This window comes from Eleutherodactylus coqui, chromosome 8 (assembly GCF_035609145.1).
Source record: "Eleutherodactylus coqui strain aEleCoq1 chromosome 8, aEleCoq1.hap1, whole genome shotgun sequence".
Taxonomy (NCBI): Eukaryota; Metazoa; Chordata; class Amphibia; order Anura; family Eleutherodactylidae; genus Eleutherodactylus; species Eleutherodactylus coqui.
This window is the reverse complement of record NC_089844.1, coordinates 25,436,739-25,462,783: the sequence shown is the minus strand read 5'-3', so window position 1 is coordinate 25,462,783 and position 26,045 is coordinate 25,436,739. Positions and strand designations below refer to the sequence as shown.

The 26,045-nt window shown below is 48.2% G+C and overlaps 2 protein-coding genes across 2 annotated transcripts; both read right to left on the bottom strand.

The window, feature by feature from the left end:
• Positions 1-728: 728 nt before the first annotated feature.
• On the bottom strand, positions 729-25,309 carry ARPC2 (actin related protein 2/3 complex subunit 2). Its single transcript, XM_066575345.1, has 10 exons — positions 25,124-25,309; positions 20,924-20,958; positions 10,963-11,075; positions 6,827-6,872; positions 5,341-5,527; positions 4,841-4,934; positions 4,612-4,738; positions 2,666-2,766; positions 2,358-2,458; positions 729-1,064 (listed from the first exon to the last, which is right to left on the bottom strand). Exons 1-10 carry the CDS (start codon positions 25,195-25,197, stop codon positions 1,040-1,042), a joined length of 903 nt encoding a protein of 300 aa, XP_066431442.1. The 5' UTR covers positions 25,198-25,309; the 3' UTR covers positions 729-1,039.
• LOC136577388 (uncharacterized) lies at positions 12,517-16,541 on the bottom strand. Its single transcript, XM_066577295.1, has 2 exons — positions 15,728-16,541; positions 12,517-14,392 (listed from the first exon to the last, which is right to left on the bottom strand). Exons 1-2 carry the CDS (start codon positions 16,539-16,541, stop codon positions 13,713-13,715), a joined length of 1,494 nt encoding a protein of 497 aa, XP_066433392.1. The 3' UTR covers positions 12,517-13,712.
• Positions 25,310-26,045: the final 736 nt, after the last annotated feature.

Below are 26,045 nucleotides of genomic sequence, written 5' to 3'. Positions count from 1 at the left end.
CGCGCGGATCCGCGCCTGACGGGAAAAATGACATCCGGAGGTATTTAACTACCTGCGGGTGTCCAATGCATCCCTATGGGGGCGCGGATCCGCGTGCGGGAAAAACGCTGCGGATTTAAAATAAACATTTCCCAGTGCACATGAGGCCTTTAAGAAATTAGATTTCTTTGGGGAAAAAAAAAAAAAAAAAAAGAAATTTCTGTCGCCATCTTCTCACAGCCATAACTATTTTCCCATCAAGTTGTGTGAGGTCTCGGTTTTTTTTTTGCATGACATCCTGTTTCTATTGGGAACATTTTGGATAACACATTACTTTTTGGTCGCTTTTCATTACGTTTTTTCTTGGGGCGACCAAAAAAAAAAAAAAAAAAAAAAAGCAATTTCGATGTTTTTCTTCCTGCCAACGTTTACCGTGTGCGATAAATAATACATTGCTTAAATAGATCAGACTTTTACGGACTGATAAATGTTTTTTCTTTTGTTGAAAGTTGGGAAAAGTTTTTCCTTTAACTTTTATTGCCATTCATTTTATCCATTAACATTTTTTTGAACTCTGTTTAAATAAAAAAAATGTAAACCTACGTTTTGGGCCGCGAATGATTTAAGGATCCCGCTCTATTAACGCCCTAATGGGTTACATAGACCCCGCATCCTCTCTAAGAGTTCATTTGCCCTCAATATGGCAGTCATGATGAACAAAGGCAGAATTAAAACAGAAGACGCCACAATAAGATAGAAAGATTTATCTAACATTCCGATACACATTTCTTCGCACAATTTTTCACCAGGATTTTGTCATTTTCATAAGAAACAAGTACACAAAGCAGAAAACGGCGCAGAGCAGAGGGACATGAAGAAAACTGAACAGCTCACTCGTCCATTTTATAGGATTTCAGTCTTGGTAAAGCACGGCTTCAGATATATATTGAACGTCACGGAACTGGTACCCCAGGGTCACACTGGAACCGTTATGCCTGGAAATCTGACACCTGGGGAGATTGGTGCTTTTTAAACGGTATAACTTGATGATGCCACGCGGTCAACGAGCGGCAAAGGTCTTGCCCCTAAAAGAAAAAAATATATCACTTAATCCTTTTATTCGGAATCTGATAATCCAGATCAATTTTCGGAAAGCCTCTTAATTCTGGAACAATTATCTTCTTACAATTATATTTTTATCATTTTTCTTTAATTCCTCCTGGAAATTTATGACTAGATTGACAACTGGGTGTTCCCTTCCTACAGGTCAATAGGGCGTGTCCTCGTACCATTAGGTTTGATAGTCCTGTGCCAGACTGCAGGGATAACACCTAGTGACTAGGGGACTGGTAGCACCCAGTTGTCAGTTCGTTCATTCATACATTTCCAGGAGTAATAACAGATAAATGACAAAACACTTCGGTTTAAGAAGAGATGCGGGGATTACAATCATTTACCACAAGATGATTCGTTTCCACATAACATATAGGGTCAAAATTTAAAATGATCCCCTACAGGATAGGGAATATTGATGATCAGTGGAAATTCAGCCACTGGGACCTCCACTGATCCCGAGAAGGGGGAGGGGGGGGGGGGCCAAAAGGTCCCTGCATACGCTCCACTGCTCAGTCAATAGGATCGCCAGAGATAGAGTGCTTGTACTGAGCCATTTTTGATGGTTCCACTGAAATGAATGGAGCAGCGGCATACGTGCATCTGCAGCTCTATTCCTGCAGGGACCTTCAGAGCCCTACAGATAGATGGGGATTCCAGCAGTCAGACCCCCACTGATGGGGAACAACATTAAATCTTCGCACAAGCCCTTTAAAGCATAAGGATATTATAGAAGGTGTCCCACTGCATCAGTACTTCATCACCCACATTTGAGAGCCTTTCCAAAAAGCATCTCTTTAACACTGAAGGATCCAGACAATATGAGAAAATTGCAGAGCTACAGTGGTTAAAGGGGTTTTACCTCTGAGATTTACCAAATTTGCACAGGGTAGGGGGATGGTCTTATCACTGAGAGTCAGACCGCAGGGACTCCCAGTGATCCCAAGAACTGAACACCCGAACCTCTAATGTGAATAGAACAGCGGTGAGCATGCTCAACCACCGCTCCATTCACTTCTATGGGACAGGTGGAGATCAATGCGCTTGGCTATCTATACCTGGCCCACAGAAGTGAATGGAGAGGTGGCTGAGCAGACGCACCACTGCTGCCATCACACAGAATTCGGGTGTGCAATTTTCCGTATTTCAGGGGGCCCCAGCAATCACCCATTTATCCCCAATTACTGTGGATCAAGTGTCTTTAGTTGAAAAACTCCCATAAGGTTTTCTTCCACAATCTCAGTAATCTCCACAGAGCTACTTACGATATAGTCTTCATCTCCTTTCTCTCTGCATCAGGACGAGCTCTGTTGAGAACCTTCAGGAAGTCTGATGTTTTTGCTCTCATGCGAGTATGGATATAAGCCTGGTGAAAGACAGAAAAGTGCATTAATACAACATCTCACATTTCAGAGAGCATAGGAAAAAACTTGATTAATGGCAAAAAAAAAAATGGGTAGGGAACCATGAAACGCATAATCATTTACATCTAATACTGGAACCAATGGTAGGAGTAACATTACAGGATCGGAGGACACAGACAATAGTGTCTCTTCATGTGTGGAGAACTCACCTTGGAGCACTTAATGTGGTAGTGCAGGTAATCCCGGAATGTGTGAATGAGATTGATGGTGTTGTCCCGTGCATTGGCGTTGGTATGACGTGGGAAAAGCACTGGGGGTAGAAAGACAGACAGAACGATAAAGGACAAAATTAAGAGCACAATTAACGGCCCACTTAGACAACGATTATCGCTCAAACGATTACCGTGTGCATTTACACGGCAAGATGATCGCTCAAACGGCAGTGTGAGTGACAGTTTTGAGCGTTCACTTTGCATAAGTGTGTAAATGGTGGCTCACGCAGTATGCAGAAGACAAGTGGGACCGCTATCTTCTGCATACAGCTGTTGTCTTCTCGGAGCGCTCAGCTGATATACAGCTGAGAGCTCTGAGCAGGATATACAGAACACAGCTGGAGTGCAGTCTTCTGAATACTCCTGCTGTGTTCACGGAGCGCTCAGCTGGTATACAACTGAGCACTCCGAGTGGGGTATACAGAAGACAGCTGGAGCGCTGTCTTCTACATACTTCTGGCGAGTTCTCCGAGCGGGATACCAGCTGAAACAATAGTATCAACGGTATCCCGCTGAGAACTCAGTGCACGGTCCTGATAAGACTCATTGTTACCTTTCAGCTTGCTAAAAAAAGACAACGATGAGTGAATTGTTAACGTAAACTGCTGATGTCCGTGCGTTTAGACTCAACGGGTCTTGCTCAAAAGATTGCGTTGAGCGAATTTTGAGCGAGAATTGTTGGGTCTAAATGGGCCTTAACACCTTCCTTCAGCGGATGGTACAGGCACAGAAGCTGTGCTCATGCCATGAACGGCAAATGCTGGCTGCTATACAGCCGACATCCCACTGCAACAGGTGGGAATGGTGACAACTCTGGTCCTGGTAACAACCCCTTAAATGCCACAAGGTGGTTTAACAGAGGGAGGCGACTCATTTTATTGGGACTTGTAACCCAATTTGAGGTGCCAACATGATGCCATGGCAGTTGGAAATTTAACAAAGGATCCGGAAGCCTGCCATAGTTTTGCTTATTAGGCTGTTACATTGACATAAAATAATGCTTTACTATACAGAGGCAACCTAGAACTGGACTGATTGCTTTGTGAAGCACGCTGTGCCATTTCGATCTTGAAGTGAGAAGAGCAGGATGGAAGCCGGATGGACCAAATAGTCAATGAGATCTGTCTGATGCTGCTAGTTTCCATCTATGATTTATCGGAACATTCTTTTTCCTGCTCCTATGATGGAGCACAAAAACTGAATGCATAATGGTGGGGGGACCTAGTCTAACATGGTAAAAATGTGGCAGTTGCACAATGCACAATTGAGTTGCAGAAGAAAAATCTTTGCAACTTAAAGGGGTTGTCCCGCGAAAGTAAGTTGGGCTAAGCACTTCTGTATGGCCATATAAATGCACTTTGTAATATACATCGTGCATTAAATACTGGCCATACAGAAGTTATATACTTACCCCCTCCGGTGTTGGCGTCCCCGTCTCCATGGCGCCGACCGAACGCCTTCTTCTGCCTGGATTAGACGCGCTTGCGCAGTCTGCTTCTTCTGTCCCGCTGAAGGGGCCTCTCCAGCATGCTCGCGCCGCACAGGTCTTCTGTGCATGCGCAGAAGACCTCTGCGGCGCAAGCACGCCGGAGCAGGACAGAAGAGGGCAGACTGCGCAAGCGCGTCTAATCCAGGCAGAAGAAGGCTTCGGTCGGTGCCATGGAGACTGGGACGCCAACACCGGAGGGGGTAAGTATATAACTTCTGTATGGCCAATATTTAATGCATAATGTATATTACAAAGTGCATTTATATGGCCATACAGAAGTGCTTAGCCCAACTTGCTTTCGCGGGACAACCCCTTTAACTTTCCTGTATGATCACAATGAGCTGCAACACTGCCGTGCTTTTACCACAAAGACATATCGAAAGTGTGCACTCACCAAATGTAATGTACCCAATGTTATCGCCCACTGCTGCATCCGTGTCCTTCAACTCAAGTGGAGGCTCCCGATGGCTAAAGAGAACCTGAGGTGCTGTGTGACTGGCACGGCGTCCCTCCTTAAACTCCTGAAAGCAGAAACCCAGAGTGTAAGCAGCAACCAGTTCACTCACCGGGTCAAATACCTGTGCAATAAAGGCCGCATGGACAGGCTACAAAGAGCTACTTACCTGCATGAACACCTTCCCTATAACCACATCATCGTCGTCCTTAAACACTGTGCTGAACACCACAGTCACACGATCCTTCTTGGACTCCACATACCTAAAAAAATTTAAGGTATCAGAAAATTAATTTTGAAGATAAAACTGGAAAGTGCAGATATCTTCTTACATCTGAAGAATCCGCAGTTTCTAGGAAGGCTTTATTGTACCGCTAGTCATTCAGATGGATAGTCTTGTACATAAGCGAGCAGCATTAGAGTAGTTATATTCTTGTACACGGGGGCAGTATTACAATAATTATACAATGTGGTACTCAGGATGGAGCGACAAGGAGCCTAAAACAGCTCCTTCCACAGCAAGAAGAATGTAAAAAGCAAAGATACAGTATTTATCTCAAATTTACTTTTATCTGGACCGATTTTATTAATTGTGAATTAAGCTGCCCAGAAACACTTGATCCAAAAAGTATTCCACTTCAATCCCAGGGGTTGTTATAAAGGACTTACATGGTCTCGTCATCCCGGTAGTGAATGACGGCTCTCCTCTCTCCATCCTTTCCTTCCTCTTGGAACCTGAAGTACTTCTCAAACACTGAAGCAAAGCAGTTCCTCTTGAGCATGCCAGCCTGGTGGATGACGGAGTCGCGGTTGGCAGGAAGGCTCTCCAGGTCGTACAGCAAAGACACATTGTAACCTGGTGAATAAGCCATCACACTGTAGTACTAGAAGGTTGGTTATCAGTGACCACAATGCAAAGCTGCTGCATTATAAAGGTTAGGCTGAGATTTTTAATCTTCCTTCTGGTTCACAGAGCACGGTTGACACTTTTTTTTTTTTTTTTTTAAAGTCACATAACTTAAAAGGAAGCTGGTCAGAATGTCATAAGCCTGTAAACCAGTCACACCTTTAGGCCAGTCATCACCTTTATGTGCCTGTACTAGAGATGAGCGCCCGCAGTCTACTAACCCCAACTCAGAGCATTATCGACTCTAGGAAGCTCCGAATTAAGGTAATTAGTCCTGCAGTCACACTGCGACACTCATCCGTTTTACAGACACATAAATGCACCCGTAATACAGCAGTATGAGTCTGGCCTTGAATAGGCGCTAAGATGACAAGTGTTAACATACCTTTCTTAATCCTGATAGTGCTACCATCAATAAGATTGCAGTTTTCCTGCATTGTGCATCTACACACATAAGCATCAAATGGACATTCCTCTTCCTCCGAATGCTCCTGGCCTTCTCCCCGTGATAGATGTCGACAGCCCTCTCCAGCTTCTTACATGGCAGGGTTAGGGCACATATGCAAGGCCAACAGTATGGCAAGTCACTGTGCATGTGAAGAGTGCACTCATGGGAATTGGAATGCATGGCTCAAGAACTGAAGAGAGCTGTAGGCATCAAACAGCAAGAAAAGGAATTTGGGAGGACTTGGAGCAGAAACCCAAGATGGGTTCATGGAAGAGGACCAATCATTAAACACTTTACTGCTCATCTGCGTGCAGAAAGATGGCAATTTATTGGTGATGGTAGCACTATCAGAGGAAAGAAAGCTGCAAAGATAAGTGTTCAGGTACCTATACACGAGACTACGTCGAGCTGACGCCCAACTGTTGCGCCGATGCTTTATCGCGGTAGTTGTTTAAGTGAATGAAGGCGAATCAGGCCAGGATCATTCTGGTCCACCTGCCTCCATTCACAGTAAACAGTAGTTGTTCAAACATTGAGCGGCTGTTTACATGGCCTGAGAGTTACTTGGTTTAGCGATGTGTAAGGAATTTCTTACTGTGTGCCCCATCAGCGGCCGCTTCTACACAGGATGATTTTCACCTGAATTTGCCGTTTCCAGCAATAATTTGGGTTATAATCGCCCCATGTAAAGGTACCTTTAGCAAACCAGTCTTAAAAGGTGTGCCATTTAAGCCCGAACCTACAGAAATGCATGATTTAAAAAAAAATGAACAAAAAAAAAACACAACACAAAGTCATACCGGATTCAGGAGAGATGAGGTAGCTCCCATAGACTTTCTTAAGAACCTGTAAAGGAGCAGAGAAAACAAACAAGAAATTTAGATGATACAATCATCATCTACACTAGTGGTCCACAGCCTGTAGCGCTCCAGCTGTTGTGACACTGCTGCTCCCAGCATGCTCTATTCATATATTCGGAGCACAGATACGCAGCATATCTAAAGAAGTTGCAAACAGAGTTCCATCGCCAACTTCCATACAAAATGCATAATACATTTAATAAAGAGGGAACCTAAACTAAGGTCATAGAGCTGAACGCCACTTCACGTTTTCCCCTGATGCAGCTACAGAGGTTCAACTGCAGTTTTTATGGTTTGCATACAATGACGTGCAGAAAGCGGTGGTCAGCAGAGGGAGAGCGGCGCTGGGACTGCTGAATAATATGGCTGCTGCTTCATTCCAGTAATGTTTGCGGAGCAGGGCGACTCAGGAAGTCTGACACACTTCCTGCCTGACTGTGAACGTTACTTAAGACGCTTTATTGTTAGCCATGAAAGGAGCTCAGCACAACGCGGCACTCGACAACGCAGTCACAGATGGAAACAAATAGGACCCTGATATCTCCATCCGTATAAGTGGCATCAAAGAAATGAACAGTCAGGCGCTACACAGAATCCACAGGAGCAGACCGTATAGCAGGGTATACGCTGCAGGAGAAATGACACCAACTGATTATGGGGGGCCCCAACACAAGCTAGAAGACAGACTGACGCCCATTAAAGAGACTGTCAGCTACTTTGAGTCCAATAAGCTTAAGGCTCATTTACACGGGATGATTATCGTTCAGAGTTGTCCATGTACCCGTGCTCCAGCAGGAGTTTGAATGATAGTCATGCCGTGTACGCAGAAACCTGAACAACTAGCCGTTCAGTGTAAACAGCAGTCATTCAATTCTGAACGACTGCCTGCTTACAGTAAATGGAGGCGGGCGGAGGGAGAATAGCGCTCCCCAGCTGCCCCACCTCCATGCCGGCAGCGCTTTCAGCAATACTCGCTAGTGTGTAACAGCACAGTAGCGAGCATCACTGGGACGCACAGTAGAACATCATTTGCCTGACAGTTTATCCCATGTAAATGGGCCTTATGCATATGAGCTTAAACCCTTCCAGCTGCAGGATATACATTTACATCTTTGAGCGTCGGGGTATGTATGCAGAGAGGTCGCGGGGCAACCTCTCTGCATACAGCACGGGCGTCAGCTGTTTAGTACAGCTGACACCCGCGGGCAATAGCCGAGTTCAGCCTATTGAGGCTATTAACCCTTTAAATGCTGATGTCAATTCTGACAGCGACATGTAAAGCCCCCCCCCACCCCCCCCCCCGCGGTGAGATCAGGGGAGCCGTGCAAGTGTCATGGCTGCCGGGGGCCTTCTGAAAGGCCCCAGGGCTTCCTTGAGACACTGCCTATCAAGCCATCCCCGTGGGGTGGTTTGATAGGCTGCCTGTCAGAATGCAGTATGATGTAATGCTATAGTATTACGTCATACTGCAGGAGCGATCAAAGTATTGTATATTGTAGTCCCCCAGGGGGGCTTAAAAGTAAAAGAGAGAAAAAGCGCAATAACGTTTTTTTAATTGTAAGGGGAAAAAAGTAACAAAAAGTTTAAATCACCCCCTTTTGCCATATCTATAATTAAAAAGTCTAAATAAAATAAAAATACATATTTAGTATCGCTGCGTCCGTAAAAGTCCGATCTATCAGAGTAGCACATTATTTACCCCGCATGGTGAACGTCGTCCGAAAAAAAAAATAATGATCTCCAGAAATGCACTTTTCCAGTCGCCCTGTCTCCCAGAAAAAAAAAACACAATAAAAAGCGATCAAAAAGTCGTATGTATTCCGAATTAGTACTGACGGAAACTACAGGATATCCCGCAAAAAAATGAGCCATCGCTGAACTACGTTGACGGAAAAATAAAAAAAGTTATTGCGCGCACAAGATGACCGCAGAAAATCATTGAAAAAAGTTTGACAAAAAAAAAAAAAAAAAGTAGTATAGTAAAAAAAATAAATAAATAAACAAAACACTATACAAGTTTGGTATCGTAGTAATCGTACCGACCCGTAGAATCAAGTTATGTCGTTTTTGTTGCAGTTTGTGCGCCGTAGAAACAAGACGCACTGAAAGATGGCGGAATGTCTTTTTTTCATTTTACTCCACTTAGAATTTTTTTAAAGTTTTTCAGTACATTAAATGGTACTTTAAATAGCACCACTGAAAAATACAACTCATCCCGCAAAAAACAACAAGCCCTCATACAGCGACGTCGATGGATAAATAAAGCAGTTATTTAAGGGGGGCAGGAAAGAACGAAAATGGAAAAAAGAAAAGGGCAGCGTCATGAAGGGGTTGAAGTAGCTGACCTGCTGAGTGCCGGGATGCAAGTAGTATACTTTCCCCATTGTTTCCCCGTTGTCAGTGCTGAAAGCCACTGCTGAATGGATTCTAAACTTAGAATGGAAGGACAACTTGGCACTCCACTCAATGCACTGCAGTGGCCGATTGAAGCACTGACACCGGAGGAAACGGCAAGTATAAAACCTACATGCTTGGAATCAGCAGGTCAGCTACCTCCAGCCTATAAGCTTAGTTTATAGAGCTCAAACGTAGCGGACAAATTTGCTTTTATCGTATTTGGAGGGAATCGGCTGCATTACCGGTCAGTCAGCATTTTTTTTTTTCTCATCATGCACTTGGGGTCTGAAGGCTGAACTAGGTGGACATGGTCTTCATTCAGCCTAACATACTATGTTGGGGTCCTTTTACATGGGACGATTGTTGGGAAAATTGTCCCAGTAATAACGGCTGCGGTGCTTTCACACAGAAGCGGTGATCGATTAGTGAATCAAGGTGACAATAAACAGGCAGTCATTCATAGATAAACAACTGTTTACAGGTTGATCGGCGTCCAGTTCAACTGGGTTCACACTTGACTGAAATCCTGCGGAAATCTCGCGGAATGACCGCACAGAAATACCGTGAGATTTCCGCAGGAGAAATGCAGCTTCAAAACCTGCAGCCTTTCACCGCCAATTTTGGAGCGGCTTTGCCGCCTGCATTCCGCTGTGGTCATCTCTCCCCACAGAGAGGCCGCCGCAGAAACGGGGAAAGAATTCTTTGAATTCTGCGTGGCATGTCAATTTCAGCGCAGCTTGGCCGCAACGGATCGGCCGCACTGCGTGGATGAGATTTTTGCAAGTCTCGTCCACTTTGCTGGCTAATCCCAGGATTAAAGCTGCGGGCGGAATGTCTGTGCAAAGAGTCCGCACAGACATTTCGTGGCAATTACGCCCCGTGTGAACCGAGCCTAAAGGGTTAAAAATAAAAGATCTTGGTTGAATACTTTCAGAGAACAACCTGCCATCTCATCGTTATATTAAGGCCCTTATACACAGGCCAATATCAGGGCACGAATGTTCATGTGAATGCTTGTTGTGAATGTCCCGTGAAATGCTGCACCCGATCAGCGGCCCGCCGCTGATCACATCTTTTGTGCAGCAAAAAATTAAAAATCACGATCGGCATCACATCTCACCGCGTGGCCGTGAATGTGCTGCTGACAATCTCATTAACATTTCTTCAGTCTGCAGTGAGACGTCTGTGTAAAGGCCGGTTAAACAAATGCCAATCGCCACTTCTTTAACGCCACAACGTGCAGAAGGCCCCTTATCCATACATGGCTGAAGAATCTGGAAAGATGCCATGTTGTACTGTCCACTTTCCCTGTAGTGACCCTGAAATCAGGAGGTGCCCATGTAATACAAGGGGGTCAGAGATAATAGGCACCTTGACCCACCTCACTTTCATGGATGTAATAGAGGTAAAGGGAACTTGCTGATCCTTTAGAAATCCACTTTTCAGATGACCTGAATATGGAAATACAGAAGGGTCACCCACCTCTTAAAGAGGCTGCACACAGTGACTACATATGTGGGAGAATCTTTGCAGATTAATGGACGCCGTGTGACTCACAATGCAAAGATCAGCAATGAAGGAACTGACAACGTGATCAGTATTTGACCACAAATCTGAAACGTAATGCAAGAATAATAGTCACCCCCCCTCCTTCCCTGGATATAATTTTTGCAACGCACCTCATCGGCCCCGTGATCCTGCAGCTCCTTGTAGAATTTGAGGGAGATGCTGATCATAACCTTCGCTTTGTCTCCATTTGGGTTAGAGATATGGTAGAGGACGCCATCGAAATCTGGTGGGAAAGAAAGGAAGGGGAGAATTAAAAAAATAAAAAACAAACAACTCAGCCGATAGCTCTGCCCCGGGAAAGCTAGGTGATTAATATATATATATTATATATAAATAAACATACATTACATACATACACACAAAAATACCGCCATGTCAGCTCCCAGGGGGTTTGGCACCATGTTCTGCTTGAATCATTTGCAGGAAGGAAAGGAAACCACTTAACACATAACTAGACAGATTTGTCATTCAGGACTCTGGGAAAGCCGACTAACAATCTGGGTGAGGGCATCAGAGTCGCCATATTAAGTGCAAACCGTTTATTTCCCCTCTGTTATAACGTGAGCCCTAATGTACACTAACAGGCCCTTTATTAGAGCCCCGGCCTGTTCACGACTGTCACTTCCTCGTACGTAAATTCTCCCCGTGACCCCGGAGTGCGGTATAAAAATCAAGTGACAAGTTTTCTGTGAATTAATTTCAGTGTGAAAAGAGTAAAATAGGAATTCTGCATGAAGGCTACACTTGGGCTGACTTCACAGTTGTGAGGGGGGGGGGGGGGGAGAATCCCACAAATTATGCACGCTGCGAGAGTGCAAGAAAACGCAGAGTTATAAAACCCATGATTGTCAATTCCATCATTCATATCTGCGATGTTGCTAGATTTGGACATTGCTGCCTGCTCTTTCTGCATTTTATTTCCTCCCCCATGTTTCCCCATGGAGTCTCCGATTTATCGCATCTCACAAACTTGCGATATATTTTTGTAACTTTAGAAACTCCTATTGTCTATTGTGAGAAAAATCGCAAGTGGCAGCGAATACGAGATCATTTTCAAGGAAAAAGCATTGCTGGCGCTCAGACATCGCATGAACACATGCGATACTGCCGCAATTTTTCACGGCGATATCGTGCTCGCCCGCATGAAGGAGCCTTTATGATGAAATTAGATTAGAAACCGGTAGAAAGGTCACCAAGGAGGGGTTCTGAAACTTGTGAAGAGGTACAAGACAGCTTATGCCCAGTCCGAACGAGCGCGTGACGTCACCGCTGACAGCTCAGCCTGTTTAGACAGGCAGATCGTCGGTAAGAATCGTTCACTTCTCATTCAGCGTTTCACATTCCTATGTACCACGCTGAGCCGGGGAGGGGGGCTTAAATGCAATGAAAATGAAGGCGCTTACTATGATGTTTAGTCCTGCGGAAACTGAGTGGCGAACGAGAAGTCGCCACAAAATAAGACTGAGGAAGGAAGGAAAAAGGTGAACAGCAGATGGTGATAGAACTAAGATGCGTCTGGGCAACAGGACAACGTCTGAGTCATCCGTCGCAACGTGCCACGAGGATGAATGCAAGAACAGTTCAGCGCAGCCTGAAAGACACAGATTACTTACCGGTAGTCCCTTTTCCAGGAGTCATCACGACGGCCCCATTACATATGGAGGTTGCCCTCTGACCCAGGTAGGGACAGGAAGAGTTTAAAAGCACCTCCCTTTCCACCCGTGCTTCAGTGACTTATAAATTATTACGGTGGACAATGTTTACTAAACCAAATTTTACCTTTATTCGGTCATATTTACATTTGAAGAACATAAATTATTCTTAAAGGGGAGGGAACTATGGGCCGTCGTGATGACTCCTGGAAATGGGACTACCGGTAAGTAATCCGTGTCTTTCCAGAGCGTCATCCCGACGGCCCCATTACATATGGAGTATACCAAATCATACGTGGCCCTAGGGTGGGACCACTGCCTGAAGGACTTTACGTCCGTAACTCAGGTCTTTGTCCGACTGGACGTTAACCCTGTAATGTCGGGTAAATGTATGTATACTCGACCAGGTCGCCGCTTTGCAGATCTGCTCGGCAGACGCCTGGCTTTTTTCTGCCCAAGAGGAGGAGAGAGAGCGTGTGGAGTGGGCTCTAATTTTTCCCGGAGGATCGAGACCCCTGGCTTTATATGCCTCTTGGATGGCGGTCTTGATCCACCTCGCGATGGTGCTCTTAGTTGCCGTCTTTCCTTTTGCCGGCCCCTGAAATTGAATGAAGAGGTTATTATTTTTACGGAAAGAACGGGTGGCCTCTAGGTACGCTAGAACAGCTCTCCTAACGTCTAGGCTATGAAATTCTCTCTCTTTCTCGTTGCGGGGATTTTGACAGAAGGAGGGCAGAGTGATCGTCTGCTCCCTATGAAATTTTGACACTACCTTCGGAAGGAAGGCTGGGTCTAGTTTGAAGGTAATCCTGTCGTCTTGTATTACCATGTATGGTTCAATACAATGTAATGCTTGCAATTCCCCTATTCTCCGAGCCGACGTTATGGCAACTAAAAGGGTAACTTTTAGTGTGAGTAGCCTCAAGGAGAGTTGTGAGAGGGGTTCGAAGGGGGGTTGGCAAAAGCTAGTTAAGACTATATTTAGGTCCCAGGTAGGAAAGGTTTCTCTAACAAAGGGTCGAAGCCGTTCTGCCCCTTTGAGAAACCTACGCACCCAGCGGTGTTCTGCCAAGGGAAAATCTAGATAGGACCCTAGTGCTGCTGTATGGACTTTAAGGGTTCTAGGACTAAGGTCTTTTTCTAGGCCTGCCTGCAAAAATTCCAGGATTACGGGAATGTCAATTCCTGGGATTTTCCCTGGCTCTATTTTACAGAACTCTGAATTTTTTCCATATCCTATCGTAGATAGCTATCGTGATAGGTTTACGGCTTTTTGTTAGGGTAGTAATTACATTATGGGAGAGTCCCTTCCCACGCAGTATCATGCTTTCAGCATCCATGCTGCTAGCTTCAATTTCTCGACCCCTGGGTATATTAGTGGGCCCTGGAGGAGAAGATCTTCTACGGCTGGTAGTAGGAATGGACCCCGGATCGCCAAGGCTTTTAGCAGGGGATACCAGGGCCTTTTGTCCCACATAGGGGCAACTAGTATGACTGACGCCCGGCTGGTTTGGATTTTCCTGAGGGTGCGGGGGATCAGTGGGAAGGGAGGAAAGGCGTAGGCTAGGTCCATGTCCCAGCTTTGGGACAGGGCGTCTACCCCGCGTGGATTGTCTCTGGGGTTCAGCGAGTAAAAGTCCCGGCACTTTGAATTTCTCTTCGTGGCGAACAGGTCTATCTGCGGTTCTCCCCACTGGCAGATTAGTTGGTCGAAGACTCGCTGATTCAGTCCCCATTCTCCTGGATGAATGCTCTGTCTGCTCAGGAAGTCGGCAGCGACGTTTGTGGACCCTTTTAAGTGGATCGCTGAGAGGGACAGCACGTTGGATTCCGCCCAGCGGAGTCTCTCTGTTGCCAGTCGTTGCAGGTGCGGGTGTCGCGTTCCCCCCTGGTGACGAACAAATGACAGAGCTGTCATATTATCGGTTAGGATTTTGACATGCCTTCCTTTTATAAGGGGTTCTGCCGCCTGAAGGGCTTCCCAGATTGCCCTTAGTTCTCTGAAATTGGATGAGCGTTTAGCTACTTGGGGGTCCCAAATCCCCTGTAGATTTTGGTCGGCTACTTGGGCTCCCCATCCCGTTTTGCTGGCATCTGTTGTGATGGGTACGGTAGATTCTTGTGACCAAGAGGTACCTTTGCTTAGGTTCCTCTGTGAGGTCCACCAGCGCAGGGACTCTGACTCGGACGGACAGGCTCACCTTCTTATCCAGGGATGTCTGCCGTTTGTCCCAGTTGGCAAGGATAAATCCTTGTAATTGCCGGGTATGGGCTTGTGCCCATGGGACTATCTGAATGCAAGCCGTCAGGATGCCCAGCACCCTCATTGTTTCTCTAATGGAAACCGCCGTAGCCTGACAGAAGGATTTTACTCTTTGGGTGAGGTCTTCCTTCCTAGATGATGGAAGCCGGGATTCCTGGATGTGGGAGTCTAGTAATACTCCCAGGTACACCTTTTGTGTACCAGGGTTCAAGTCGGACTTCTGCTTGTTAACTATCCAGCCTAAACTGTTTAGGGTGGACAAGACCATGGATAGGTCTATACGCATGGTCTTCTCCGTCCTTGACACCAACAAAAAGTCATCCAGATACGGAAATATGCGGATCTGATTCCGCCTGAAATAGGCTACCATCTCTATTACGATTTTCGTGAATACCCGAGGGGCGGTGGAGATTCCGAATGGAAGGGCCGTGAATTGGTAATGTTGGATCTTGTCTCCTTCCCGCAGAGCAAACCTCAGGTACTTGTGATGGGCTGCCGTTATTGGGACATGGTAATATGCATCTTTAAGATCTATGGTGCACATTACACTATCTCGATCTATTAGTGGGACGATGGATCTTACTGTTTCCATCTTGAATTTTTTGTACGAGATAAATTTATTTAGGGCTTTAAGATTAAATATAGTCCTAATGGAACCATTCGTTTTTTTAATTAGAAATAGGGGGGAATAGAATCCCTCACCCCTTTCGTAATCGGGGACTTGTGTAATGACCCCTAGGTCCTTAAGTTCCTGAACGCCTTTTATGAGGTTCCCTTGTTCCTGTAGGGACCCCAGGGAGGTTATAAGGAATCTCCTAGGGGGTAGCGAGTGGAATTCAATTTGGTACCCTGCTTCGATTATTCGGAGTACCCAGGGGTTAGACGTTACCCCTTGCCACTGGCTTAGATAGCCCGCTAATCTACCCCCTGTTTGTTCAGGGGAGGGTTGGACTTCCTTACCCCGACCTCCCTTGGGGTACGACCATCTTCCAGTCTTCCCTTTAACTTCGGGAGGAGGCTGGCGCGTCCTCTTCGGGAAGGATGGTTTCCTGAAAGGTTGTCTGTCAGGCAGGGTTTTACTCTTGTCACCGACTTTTACCAGGATTTTGTCCAGGACGGGCCCAAACATATATTCCCCTTGGAAGGGGATGGCGCAGAGCTTATTTTTGGATGTAATGTCTGCGGCCCAAGTCTTCAGCCATAGTGCCCTTCTCGCTGAGTTGCTGAGGACTCCGGTTTTTGCCCCGTATCTTACCGTCTCCGCTGATGCGTCAGCCAGGAAGGCGGTAGCCATTTTTAAGAGGGGGAGACAGCTGGCCAACTCCTCTCTGGGGGCCCGATCCTTTATGGAGGCTTCTAGCCTGTTTAGCCAGAGCGCCATGGATCTAGCCACTGAGGTTGAGGCTATGTTAGCCTCGATGGTGAGGGATGTTGCCTCCCAGGCTTTCTTCATTAATCCGTCGATTTTTTTATCCATCGGATCGGATAGCTGGGAGGTGTCCTCGAAGGGCAAGAGGGTCTTCTTGGCCACTTTTGCGATCTGGATGTCCACCTTAGGGGTTTCCCTGTACAGGCGGACGTCCTCGGTAGCGAATGCGAGCCGGTTTCGGATCTCTCTTGGAACAGTGATCCTTTTTTCCGGTTCTTGCCATTCATCTGTGATCACTTGCTGCAGCGTCTGGTTGACTGGGAACATGATCTTTCTTCTAGATCGGAGGCCGCCAAACATCTCATCCTGGATTGTTCTCGGCGGGTTATCTTCCTCAATTTGCATTGTTTCCCTCACCGCCTTGATGAGGTGCGCAATGTCGTTTGATGAGAAGTAATATTTCTTCTCGTCTTCTATGGGAACTGGTGGGTCCTCTAATTCCCCTTCGGATAGGAGCTCCAGCGATTCACCGGAGATCGAACTCGCCGACTCGGTCTGTCTAGGTCTTTTAGGGACCCGTGACGGACCTGGCTGGGCCTGGGGAAGGGACGCCATGGAAGCCTGCAGCTCTTCCCTTATCATGCAGCGGATATCGGATTTGAATGCTGCTTTCTCCTCTGCGAGAATTTTCCCCGTGCATCTGTGAAGGCAGAGCAATTCACTGTTATAGCAGTGCAAGCGTTGGATTCAGGAGCATTACTTGCGGTAAAACACTCACTCCTCGCATAGGGTTTTTTTTTATAGCTCTCCTCGAGCCTTTTGTTGCAGAGGACGCATTTTTTCGATTTTTTCCTCGGGTCCGTTTTCTTTGGACCCTCCTTATCCATCTACCCATGAAAAGTGGGGGAGAGGGGAGACAAGAAAGGGAACATATATGCATCCGCTGTACAAGTGACCATTTGCGCATGTTTTTGGCGTATAGCCTACTTACAGTTGGTAGGGTGTCAATCTCTCCCTCACGTGCTGAGCTGTCGCGGGTAGACATACTCACATACACTTGTCTGGCAGTCAGCAGGAACCTCCATGGAGTTTAGCCTGCTTTTATGGGGAGGATTTTCAAATTTGGCGCCATTTCCGGGTTTTCGCCGGTAGCCACGCCCCCTACGTTGTGCGCGTGACGTCACCACGCCGGATGACGTCACCGCTATGCGCCCGAGGTCCAGGGAGGTCGCCGCTGCCGTTCCCCTGCCAGGAGGAACTATCCCATCGCAGCAGCGGCGGCCCGAACATGCGATCCGCGCGAGGGAGACCAGCGCTACTGAGGCGACTGACGGCTCCGTCGGCGGCGCAGGTCAGGGATGCAGGGACTCTTGAGTGTGCGGCCCCGACCTCTACCCCTCCAGGGGGGCCGCACAGCGTGCGGTAAGTTTCGTGCGGTAAGTCTTCTTTGCCTCCGCAGCTTCCTATCTCCTGCAGCTCTGGAGCTGCTCCTCTGTCCCACCGTAGGGACAGGAAGACACTGAAGCACGGGTGGAAAGGGAGGTGCTTTTAAACTCTTCCTGTCCCTACCTGGGTCAGAGGGCAACCTCCATATGTAATGGGGCCGTCGGAATGACGCTCTGGAAATATTGTCTAAATGCTAGAATGCCATTAAAAATCTAGTTATATCCCTCAAAGACAGAAGAGATAATAGCGGGCTAACACACGTTAACTGGACGGAAAAGCAATGGGACAGGATGGCTCGGCGGCAGCGAGGAGACCAGAACCTCCCTATGCAGGACCGATGGCACGAAGTATGTAAGGAACAGATTTGCAACCATGAAGCACCCAGTTAGTGTTCGGATCTGGGGATGTAATACTGCAAGAGGTGCGGGCAGAATTTGTATTAATGGGACTGTAAATGAGATTTATAAACACACAAAAACAACAAACGAAATCCTTGAGCCCAAACCAGAGCCGACTGCAAGATAATGAAGCCTATTTCCGCTTTAGGTCACGTTGCGCAAAAAGTGGCTTCAGGAGAATCCTATTCCTCTGCTAGAAAGGCCGGAGGGTCTCTGTTCCTAACCCCAAAAGATTTATGGAGCCGATTAATGAAACTTGTTAATCAGAAGCAACCAAGGAAAAATCCACGGTTAAAAGAAGCAATACTAGAATTGTGGTTTCACAGGGTAAGACCCGAACAACTATAAAAATAAAAACCTTGGTACACGCCATGGAACATGCAGATCTCCTCGAAAGGAGTGAGAATCTTAACTATATCGGACCCGGGTGTCAGGGAGTCCAGCAATCCCCTCAAATCTATGCTCCCGGCAGGGCCTGGGACTCCACAAACAACTCCGCCATAGGTCTCAGGCTTTAAATTGGGGATTAGCCAGCAAAGGAGTGAGGGGCCTGGAATAGACACCAAAGCTTGTCTCTTCGCAAAGCCTGACCAGGCGTCCATCAATTGGCCCATCAGGGAAGAATCCCAGACTACTCGGAATCCAAAACACCCCTGAGTTAACCTGGACTCCAATTTGTACTCCATTTCGACCCATAGCTTGGACTCATGATGCCCGAGTGGGTTTAGGACACAATCTGCTATATTAGCCCTATAGTACAGAGAAAAATCAGACAAACCAGGACCTCCCCCTCTCCTTGGCTCTGGCCAGCATGCTATATTTTAGTCTAGATCTGCGGCCCCTCCAAATAAATGTAGCAATTAGGGATCGGATCTGCATCAAAAAGCACCTATTTAGCCGAATTGGGAATGCCCGACACAGATATGGGGAGCCCATCTTGACCGAATTAATTCTACCACTCCAGGGCAGGAAAAGTGGGTTCCAGTTATTGAAATCTCTTTGTAAATTTGTTAGGAATGGTCTAAAGTTTAGATCTAATGTACCGGAGGGGTCGGCCGGGGTTTGGACACCCAAGGATTTGATGGAAGTATTCTGCCATTTAAATGGGAACTGTCTCTGTAAATGCGATACCTCAGACCGGCCGAGGGTAATATTCAGTATTTCCGTTTTTTGAAGATTAATTTTGAAATTACTCACTTTACTGAATCTATGGAACTCCTGCAGCACGACTGGAATCCCCACTCTAGGGCAGGATGGTATATAAGGAGATCGTCAGCGATCAAGGAGAGTTTATGGTCCACGCGACCAACCACGACGCCTGATGGAATCATTCCTTCTGATGACATTAGCCAGGGATTCCATTGTTACAATGTAAAGGAAAGGGGACAGCGGGCAGCCCTGTCTCGTACCATTATGAATATAGATATTATCTGACAGGCATACATGAACCACAACTCTAGCCGACGGGATTGCATACAGAGCCATTATCCATTCCCTCATGCGGGGTCCCAACCCCCACTCTACACAAAGTGGCCTCCAAGAACCTCCATCCCACTCTATTGAAAGCCTTCTCGGCATCAACCGCCATGAGGCAGAGCAGGGACCCCGCACAACGGGCTCGCCAAACCAGTGACCTCGACTTTATTAGGTTATCCCTTCCCTCCCTGGAACAAACCCCACCTGGTCTCTATGGACCAGCCTCGGGATGAAGGGTTGCAATCGGGTCGCAATTAATTTAGCAAATAGCTTAATATTTAGGTTTATTAACGAGATGGGTCTATAAGTACCGCACACTATGGAATCTTTTCCCGGTTTGGGCAGAACCACCAAGTGCGCCTGGAGTGCCCGAGTCGGGAAAGCACATCCCTTTGGCCATCGCGTTAAAGGCCCTAAAGATTAACGGGAAAGCTAGTCTTCAAAAGTTACTAAAATTTAGCTGTGTAGATTGCAGTTTCGACAGTGACCGTTCAATAAGGGTGAACACAGGACAGGGAGTGTTGTCATAGGCACAGCAGCAAACGACATACTTGAAACTAAAACCACATTTCTTGTGTTCACTGAAGGATCTCTGATAGCAACTTCCCATTTCTATAAAAGGGAAGCTGCAGACAAGCGTTCTCACAGGATTAAGTCACAGCTACAGGGGCACACAGCTTCTATAGATTACTGGATGGCATTTATATGGCGCCTGGCGCCATTTCTTTTCCAGCCTTCTATTTATGAGAAGTCTGCATAAAGAACGCTCCAGATTTATAAAGCGTGACTGGCGAGATCACTAGAGGCGGCCATGTTTACATCAGCCCAGCGTACGTCACAGAAGGGTTTTCTAAGTGCACTAAAATGCTGGAAAATGTGGATTTTGGCTTCGCGAACACCCAGAATGCTTCAGCCAACATAACTTGCCCCATTTTCTACAAGTGTTTAGTAACCCCAGCGGCAGTGATATTGCTCCACCCTGATAAGCAGCGATTGCAGGACGTGCCCAGTCTTACATCTAATCACCAACACCTTTCTATTGTACTCGGACGTTATCACGCCGCTCGCTGCAGAGTCCCAAGCTTTGGCACGGGCCACGTTTGTGATAAGATTTGACTTTTTCGGTACTCAGTCACTTTCCTAAAAAGTGGATAGACATAAGCGGGGTGTGGACTGCAGCACGCCGACAGATCTACTATAACTTGTCCTAAAATTCACACTAATTAATAGAGGTATTGCGGTGTAACGACCGCTAGTACGAAGCAGCTGAAGCCTTGCTGCTGCTGGGGACAAGTACATGGACTTTAAAACTTCAGCGATCAGAACTTCTGACTGGCCCCTACAACAACAACAACAACAACAACAACAACGTGTCAAGTGTTTTTGGAAAGCGCAGTTTATGGGCCTCAGAGGTGACGACGGGTTCCCTTCCTGAGGATTATCAAATGACACGATGTTATACGTTACCTGCGAATGTCACTTCCACGGCCTCAGGCTTGTTCCTAGGAGAGAAGATAGCAAAGAGTTAGCAACATGTGATGAAGACAGAGCTGGACCCGACAAACCCCAGAGGCCGACGGCCACAACCTCCTCCTGCGGAGAGCGTCGCATCCGAGTCCATTCTTAATAGACGTCCCTCCAACACAAGCGTCATTACTAGAGATGAGCGAGCGCACTCGGATAAGCACTGCTCGCTCGAGTCATTTGCTTTATCCGAGTATCGCTGTGCTCGGGTCTAAAGATTCGGGTGCCGGCACGGAGCGGGGAGCTGCAGGGGAGAGCGGGGAGGAACGGAGGGGAGATCTTTCTCTCCCTCTCTCCCGCCCGCTCTCCCCTGCTCCCCGCTGCGACTCACCTGTCAGCCGCAGCGGCACCCGAATCTTTAGCCCCGAGCACAGCGATACTCGGATAAAGCACATTACTCGAGCGAGTAGTGCTTATCCGAGTACGCTCGCTCATCTCTAGTACTTATATAGAAGACAGGAGAAAAACATTACAGGCCTCAGCCATTGTGCAGGCGCTGCCCAGGTGGGGTTTGTACCCTTATCCCTGGGCCTGGCACTGCCCCCTAAGCTTTTAGCCTCCCGAAACGTTGGGTGGCTATGGGTGACATCCCTCACTACCCCACATCGTTGTGATGATCAGACCTTTATGCCTTTCCTGTAGGCCGATCGCCTGAACTTCATTTAAATGGGACTGCTAACAACTAGCGGGTACAAGCGCTCGGCCGTCTCCAGCAGTCTGACTGCAGCGGTAGAGCACATGCACCATCCATTATGTGGGACCTTCGGGATCGCCGCTCCCCTGATCAGTGGACGTCCCCACCATCAGACCTCCACCAATCACAGTTATCCCCCTATCCTAGCCCCTTCGTGACTGCCCTACAGTATATGCACCTCAATAACCATTTTCTTAGTCTGCTCATCATATTGGAGCCGCCATATGGGGGGGTTTTCTCGCCAACACGATGAAGGCTTGTTTTTTGAGAAAAAAAAAATTTGGGGGCATGGATGCGACTGGTTGCTTTTTATTGCATTTTTGGCAAAGCAAATAGATGAAAAATAGCAATTCTAACACTTTTTAAAGTAATATTTTACAAGCATTTTCATTTGTTCGTGTCATTACAGGAGCGGCGGCGCCCACTATGGGGTTTGGTAAAGTGTTTTGTGGTTTGTTTTTTAATTTTAAACTGAATTTGTGTTTTTCCAGTACTTTTTAGTCGCTCTAGGGGACCTGACGATGTGATCAATCGCTAGCGTAGTACACTGTACTTGTTCAGGCCTCGAGCTGCCATGGGAACCCATCGGCCCCTTCCGGCTGCATCGTGGGGTGCCCATGGGTGACAAGGTGGTTACCTCCCCTATAACAGCTATTGATCGAGGCATGGAAGAGGGTTAGATGTTTATCTGCTCTCGGCTGTTACAGCAGGAGCCCAGCTGTCAGACCGATGTAGCAAGAGTAGGACGGGTGCTCACCGCAGGAGTAGGACGGGTGCTCACCGCAGGAGTAGGACGGGTGCTCACCGCAGGAGTAGGACGGGTGCTCACCGCAGGAGTAGGACGGGTGCTCACCGCAGGAGTAGGACGGGTGCTCACCGCAGGAGTAGGACGGGTGCTCACCGTAGGAGTAGGACGGGTGCTCACCGCAGGAGTAGGACGGGTGCTCACCGCAGGAGTAGGACGGGTGCTCACCGCAGGAGTAGGACGGGTGCTCACCGCAGGAGTAGGACGGGTGCTCACCGCAGGAGTAGGACGGGTGCTCACCGCAGGAGTAGGACGGGTGCTCACCGCAGGAGTAGGACGGGTGCTCACCGCAGGAGTTTTAAACCTGCGCCATATTTTTACGACGGAGTGGGTTTAAATCCCAGGACCAAGCGCCGTACACTTATGGTGCTTGGTCACTAAAGGGTTAATATTGCCCAACTTTCAGAGGGACAGACAGAACTCCGTTAAGTGGAGTGAAGACGACTGCAGGACATCTGCTTACTGGGAATCTGTGGTTCCACCCTTCTAATACAAGCCAGTAACTGGTAGGACTGGAGGCTTGTAGGAACTCGTAGCAGAGGGGAAGCGCTCGGCGCGGACACGACGGGGCTTGTGCTGCACGCAGCCCAGATGAGGAAGTACTGCAGCAGGTGTCATTCACCGCCATTTCCTTCCCAAAGCAGAGAAGCCTATATAGAAATGCAGGAGGCGACGCCATGATGGACAGACTGCAAGCTCACCCATCCACAACCACCGCCGCACACAGGGCTGCTGCTCTGGATTCTCAATAAGGTGCTTCCCGACACAGCTGTCAGTACAGACAGCATGGGAAGCAGACAGCTCCGCCCACACAACAGTGGTCCAGGTTGGTATTGCATGCACAGCTCCTACTGAATTCACTGCAATACCAAGCCAGGCCACCGCACTATGGATGGCGCAATCCGCTTCTTACACTGTCCATACTGATAGCGCTGTCAGGAATCCTGAGTGGGGGTCCTCTCAACGACCATCTACTGATGACCTGTCCAGCAGAGAGGACACCTAGAGTGAAAAATGGCCGAAGTCCCCGAGAACGTCTTTAGTTCGAGGGTTTATTACACATGTAACCAGTAATCCTCAGATAGAAACTTGTCAGCAGCACAAATGTAATCGCGGCCCGCCCGGCCCGCCGCACAACCGCACCGCCCGGACCGCCGCACTCTCAGTGCAGGTAAGTGCTCGGCCACATCTGCATTACAATCTTCAGTCTCTCCGTTCTGGTTTTGTGCCTAGTTATAAAGTAAACCCCTATTGATAACCATGATCGGGGGGGGGGGGAATCTGATTACTGGGACCCCCACAGATCCCGAGAACGGGGGTCCTGAAGGTTTCTGCATGAATGAAGCAGTGGTCGCACAAGCCGCTGCGGCTCCGTTCATTTCAGCTACAATGCTGTAATTGGCTCCCACTATAATAAACAGAGCGGTGGCTTGTCTGACCTCCACTCCATTCAAGCAGGACCTATGGGACCACCATTCCCGGAATTAGTGGGGAACAGTCAGTCCCCACTGATCATAAGGTTACCCCCCATCCTGGTCATAGCTTTAGAACTTGGCACCACTTTAACCCCTTAGTGACGGTCACACTGCTTTAAACTGACCTCAATCAGCAATCAATAGTTACTGCAGCATGTAAGCAGTTGATGGGGAGGGGGCTCCCTCTGTCACCCATCGGAACCCTGCAGTACGATTGCAAAGTACCAATGGGTTTCCATGGCAGCGGGAAGCAAGACGTGGGTCATGCAACTCAGCCAACAAGAGCCCGCCTCCCGCAGGGTGTAATGGACTTTGTAGAATGCGCTACACAAGTAATGAAGTGTACAACTGGAAGATTACAGCAAGTCCCACCAGGGACTAGGGAAAAACGGAAACAGTAAAAAGTCAATAAAGTTTAATTTAAAGGGGAAAAAAAAAACATTTTAAATAGATAAAATACAAAAAAAAATAAAAAAAAAAAAAATCAATTTTTAAAAAGCATAAGAGATTACGGCCTCCGTGGCGACAATGTTGTTACTCGCTGCACGCGGCGACACTGAAGGGAATCGTGAACACTGAACGCCAGAATTGTTATTTTTCTTTTGCTCGTCTGCCAAAAACTAAGTAAAAAGCATCCAGAAGCCCGGCGGGCCCCCGGCGGGCGCCAACAACCGCCAACGAGCCTCGCGGACCCCCAGCGGGCGCCAACAACCGCCAACGAGCCTCGCGGACCCCCAGCGGGCGCCAACAACCGCCAACGAGCCTCGCGGACCCCCAGCGGGCGCCAACAACCGCCAACGAGCCCCACGGACCCCCGGCGGGCGCCAACTAGCCCCGCCAAACCCTCAGCTGTACGAGGATTCCATCCGGAAGAGGGCTCATTCACCGGCAGCAAGCAGAGGTAGTATGAACGTTGGGAAACTGGCAGCAATTTCCCAGCTGTAGGGACAAGATCTCTGCTTGCTGTCAGTGAATGGCGGCGGCTGTTGCTCCAGTAACACCTCCCAGCTGAGGGATCGGAGCAGCAGCAGGGAGCCCCTAGTTATACTCTACAGAAGGGCCCCAACACATCCCACAGGGCCCCGCGAGCCTCACATACAGGGAGTGTCGGGCCATTCATAGACGGGCCTCCGACACCCGGCCGCCGCCCCTCCGCCGTCAGCACTCACCCGGCCGCTGAGTTCTCAAACTTGAGTCCGAGGGTCTCCTCGATGATGCGGTTGTTGACCTCCAGCAGGATCATGGCGGCTGCGGGGATTTACCTCACGGAGGGCTCAGGCTGCTCGGGGAGATGTCTGACAGGCCGCCGCTCCCGCCCTGCTTACCACTTCCTGTACAGCCGGGTGACGTCACGTCACATGACCACGCCGGAGGGGCGGGGCTCAGGCATATTTGGTATTTCACCCGCACTTCAGTAGCGGTGAGCGATTCCAGCGACCTGATTGGTTGTTGGGTACACACACCCATTTGAAGACGTGCATGAGTGGGCGGCCCGTTAAATAAGCAGCAGCCGGGCCGTAGGAGTGTCGGCACGTAACCCTAACCCTAAACTCTAAACCCCCCGCGGGTGTCGTGAAGTAGCAGTCGTGCAGATCTCCAACAACCGATGAGGTCGCTGGAATCGCTCACCGCTACTGAAGTGCGGCTGACATACAATATATGCGCTGGGGAGCCTATGAGTTGCCTGATAGGCCGCCGCTCCCAACATCCTACACATCTAGTTATGTCACGTCACGTGACCACTCTGGAATGGGCGGGGCTCAGTGTGGTGTGGTGTCGGCGAGCTGGCGGCTGAATAGTGTGATGGAAGGAAGTGGCCGGCAGGGGGAGCCGCGGCTACAGGCTCTGCTCTATAGACTCTACGTTCAAACGGGCGAGTGCGCTGTCGGCGGAGAACCACAGTCGGATGGGAAGTCCTCCATGTGTGGGTGTGGAACCCCCGATGTTTACTGCAGCGGACGGTCGATACTCGGCCGACATCACACTTGCAAACTCGCAGTTTTTCACTGTCAGACGATGCGTTTCTGCTTAAAAGTTGCATCACTTCTGTGCAAATGCTTCCCACAGACTGCAACAAGAACAAGGTCCCAT